At 39.4% G+C, this 3,468-nt stretch overlaps 1 protein-coding gene across 1 annotated transcript in view; it reads right to left on the bottom strand.

Moving 5' to 3' along the window:
* Window positions 1-3,468, bottom strand: part of LOC101855358 (prostatic acid phosphatase) — a gene marked incomplete at its 3' end in the record, with an annotated part of 17,319 nt that overhangs the window by 9,435 nt on the left and 4,416 nt on the right. The window contains 1 exon segment of the mRNA XM_035971383.1: window positions 2,749-2,838. Coding sequence (XP_035827276.1) covers window positions 2,749-2,838 — 90 coding nt within the window.

The raw sequence follows: 3,468 nt of genomic DNA, 5'->3' as shown, positions 1-3,468 counted from the left end.
AGAGAGAGAGAGAGAGAGAGAGATAGAGAAAGAGAGAGGAAAGAAGGAGAGAGGGAGGGAGTAAGAGTGAGTAGAAAGAGAAAGAGTGAAAATGCTTGTTTGAGCAAAGAGAAATATATCGACACAATAACTGTCATTTACTGCAGAGAAGAAGAAGAAGCAGAGGAGGAGGAGGATGAGGAGGGGGAGGAGTTGCAGGATGTCTGATTCCTTTTGAGAACTTTGACCATCACCCCTACTTGAACTTCCTCTCGCAAGGCCTATAGTTTACACAATGGTGAAAAATTGGATAATGTACAGGATTTTAACAAACGAACCCCACAACGATGCATAAATATAGGCTGAACTAGGCATTAAACTAAATAAAATAGAAGCAACAGAAATGTGGTTTCTTAGGAGACTGGTAAGAGTATCGTGGAAGGAATAAAAATCAAATGACGTAGTGCTTGATGAAGCCCTCGTGGGACGCTCACTGTTAAAAACCATTAGGAAACGAAAAATGTAGTTTTTAGGCCACCTGAATAGATATTAGGGTCTTGAACATCTAGCTCTCACTGGCAAGATTGAGGGCAAGTGAGACAGGAGAAGGCCCAGAGCAACCTACTTGGGGAACCTGAACAAGTGGGTGACAAGGAAAGATCAGGGAAACGTAGCTTTTTTTAAGAGCATTCGAGCAAAGGAATGAATTGAGAACCATGATCACTGATATCTGTTGCAAATCTGGCACTGAATGATGATGATGAGGCACTAGCTTTTTTGCAGTCTGAGGTTTTGCTTTCAAAACTTTGAATTTTTTTTTTTTTTTTCAAAATAGGAATTCTTTCTTCTATCATGAAAATCTGCAGTTTTATGAATCCAATAAAAGCTGCATCCCCTAAATAAAAGTAAATGCAACATTTCCACAACACTAGCCAGGGTAGTCTACATTCAAAAGATACTTATATTATGTCAATAGCATGGCACTGAAAAATTGAAAGAATAGTCAACACAAAGACGTGCAGCTAGTTAAAATGTCACTGAAGTAGCTGAAACTGCATTTTTGAATCAGTCATCAAAAGTCCATTTCAATGTGATGAAAAGTTTGATGCTACATCATCTCAATTTTAAGACACATTCAAAATCTAACAGTAAGCATCTCCTGTCACACTGTTTTAATCATACAATGTGTTCAACTAGAGTGCAATAAAGTTCAGTGCATTTATGTATGCGCATATTACCAAAGGTAATCTAGAGTGCCGCATACAGTTACGCTGTGCTACTCCATTGAATTTAACTTTTCAGATAGAGATTGGTTCAGCCTATTTAATGATGAGCCAGCAAAAAAAAAATTAAAAGTGTATCAAAATATAACTTTTAGTCATCTTGTTAGCAACTAAAATTGGACTATAATTATAATAAGCTGCAAGATTAAAAAGGCACCAATGTACAAAGACTACTTTTCCGATCCAGTAGCCATCTGAGTTCAAGCCCTTTGGCCTAACAAATACATAAACAAAACCACAATCCCGGAAAGTCCCAGGACTTCCGATTCACACTTCTTTGCAGGTGAACTTATATGATTTCAATAAAAACTCTTTGCAAAAGCAGCAACAGTAACAGGAGAGCCTTGGAAATGGCCATAGACAGGATCAATCAACAGAGTGATGCATCCAACTCAGTCGCCATCTTCACTGACAGTCAATCGCAATGCATGGCACTCATGAAAACATCACCATCCCTCTACCAAAGGCGACTACGCAAAAATAATACAACACTTCAACCCAAGATCCAGTGGATCTCAGGTCACTGCGAGATCCTCGGCAATGACCTCGCTGACAGTACTGCCAAACAGGCAACAGTGCGACCCAGGCCGCAAATCGCATGTATGGAAGTGAGTGTGCCCAGATAAAACTGACCACCAAAGACCCTCCGATATCTCACACACAGACGAAGAAAGTATACGGGGCAATATCCACAAAATGGGATGCGCAAATTAGGTCCCGCAGAGACCAGTCACTACTGGCAAATATCAGGACTGGTTACTTCTCTGGGCTGTGGGCCTACAAATATAGAATCGACAACACATCGAATCTAATCTGTCCACTGTGAAGTGAGGAGCCCCAAGATTTGGAGCACTGGCTGCAGAGATGCCCCCCCCCCTCAAGGAGGTCCAGCACTGGCATCTTTTTGGGAGGTTAGACTGCCTCACTCACTAACCAAGAGAGGTAGCGGCCCTGGCGAAGAGCACATTCTCCGGGGCTCCAAACAATTCGGAAGGATAGGCTCCCACATACACACACACAGTATCATTCTTCAATTTCCCAAAGTTCAGAACTAAGAGGAGTCCAAAACATGTTCCCATCCTTTCTGGTACATTTCTTCTTGGCCCGGCTCGTAAAGGAGAAGTAAGTGTTCAGCCTTCAATATGACCTATGCAGCATTTAACAGGGCATTGAACTTCAATGACAACATCGGTCTAAACATATTGTTGTCCAAATTCATTGAATGCAGGGAAAATCATCACAAAATATATGAGATTTTTGTCTGTCCGGGAAAATTTTAACTAAAGGATTAAAATGATTCACAATTTATCTCAAAAGATAAGAATCGGCTACTACTTGCTATATATAAAAGATTTTATTCCAAAACCAAATGTCTCAATAAATTTACACCCCCTATGCCAAACAAAGTCAAGTAAACTACATTCCTATTCATTAGCACAAAATACATAATTTACCTGACAATTATTTTCAGATTAGCATAGCTTACCTGATCGCGATGATAGTATGATGTGTTCAGAAATCCACTGTATCGCTCAGCAATGAACTGGCCTAACTCATACTGTTGTTGTTTTCCTATCTGATACAAAATAAATATAAATTCACTAAAACATTTGCAGAATGATGAAATATGGGGGAGATGTACTACAATTTCTATTAAGGAGAGGCACTTTAACATGTTTATGATAACAAAGCATTAGAACCCAGCAAGAGAAGATTTAACAAAAACAACTGCCAAACCAGTATCAGTATCCATCCATGTGCTAGAAAAATAAAAGTCATTAACAATTTCTGAATCAAACGATAACCATGATGGTAGGAAGTTCAACACACTAAGAGGTATTGAAAAGAGGTATTGTAGCTTCTCTCCGATGAGAGAAAAGTAGCAAGAGAAAAACTGTTTTACACTGCTTGGTATCTACTCTCACTACTTTCAGCACCAGTGGAAGCAAAAACTTCAGAAAGAAACACAGGAGGAAGATTTCTAACTTATAATTCCTAAAAACTAGGGTGTTAACTGACAAATTTCCAAATTTACAAGAAGATAATTCCAGTACCGGACAAGCCTACAATTTGAAGTATTACGACATTCCTATGACCCATCACAGCCTACACAAACAGAGAGTACATTAGGATACATATAGAGAGATAGGTACAGACAGACAGACAGACAGACAGACAGACAGACAGACAGACAGACAGACAGACA

This window comes from Aplysia californica, unplaced genomic scaffold (genome assembly GCF_000002075.1).
Source record: "Aplysia californica isolate F4 #8 unplaced genomic scaffold, AplCal3.0 scaffold00425, whole genome shotgun sequence".
Classification (NCBI taxonomy): domain Eukaryota; kingdom Metazoa; phylum Mollusca; class Gastropoda; order Aplysiida; family Aplysiidae; genus Aplysia; species Aplysia californica.
Note: the sequence above shows the minus strand (reverse complement) of the source record. Positions and strands in the feature narration are given on the sequence as shown.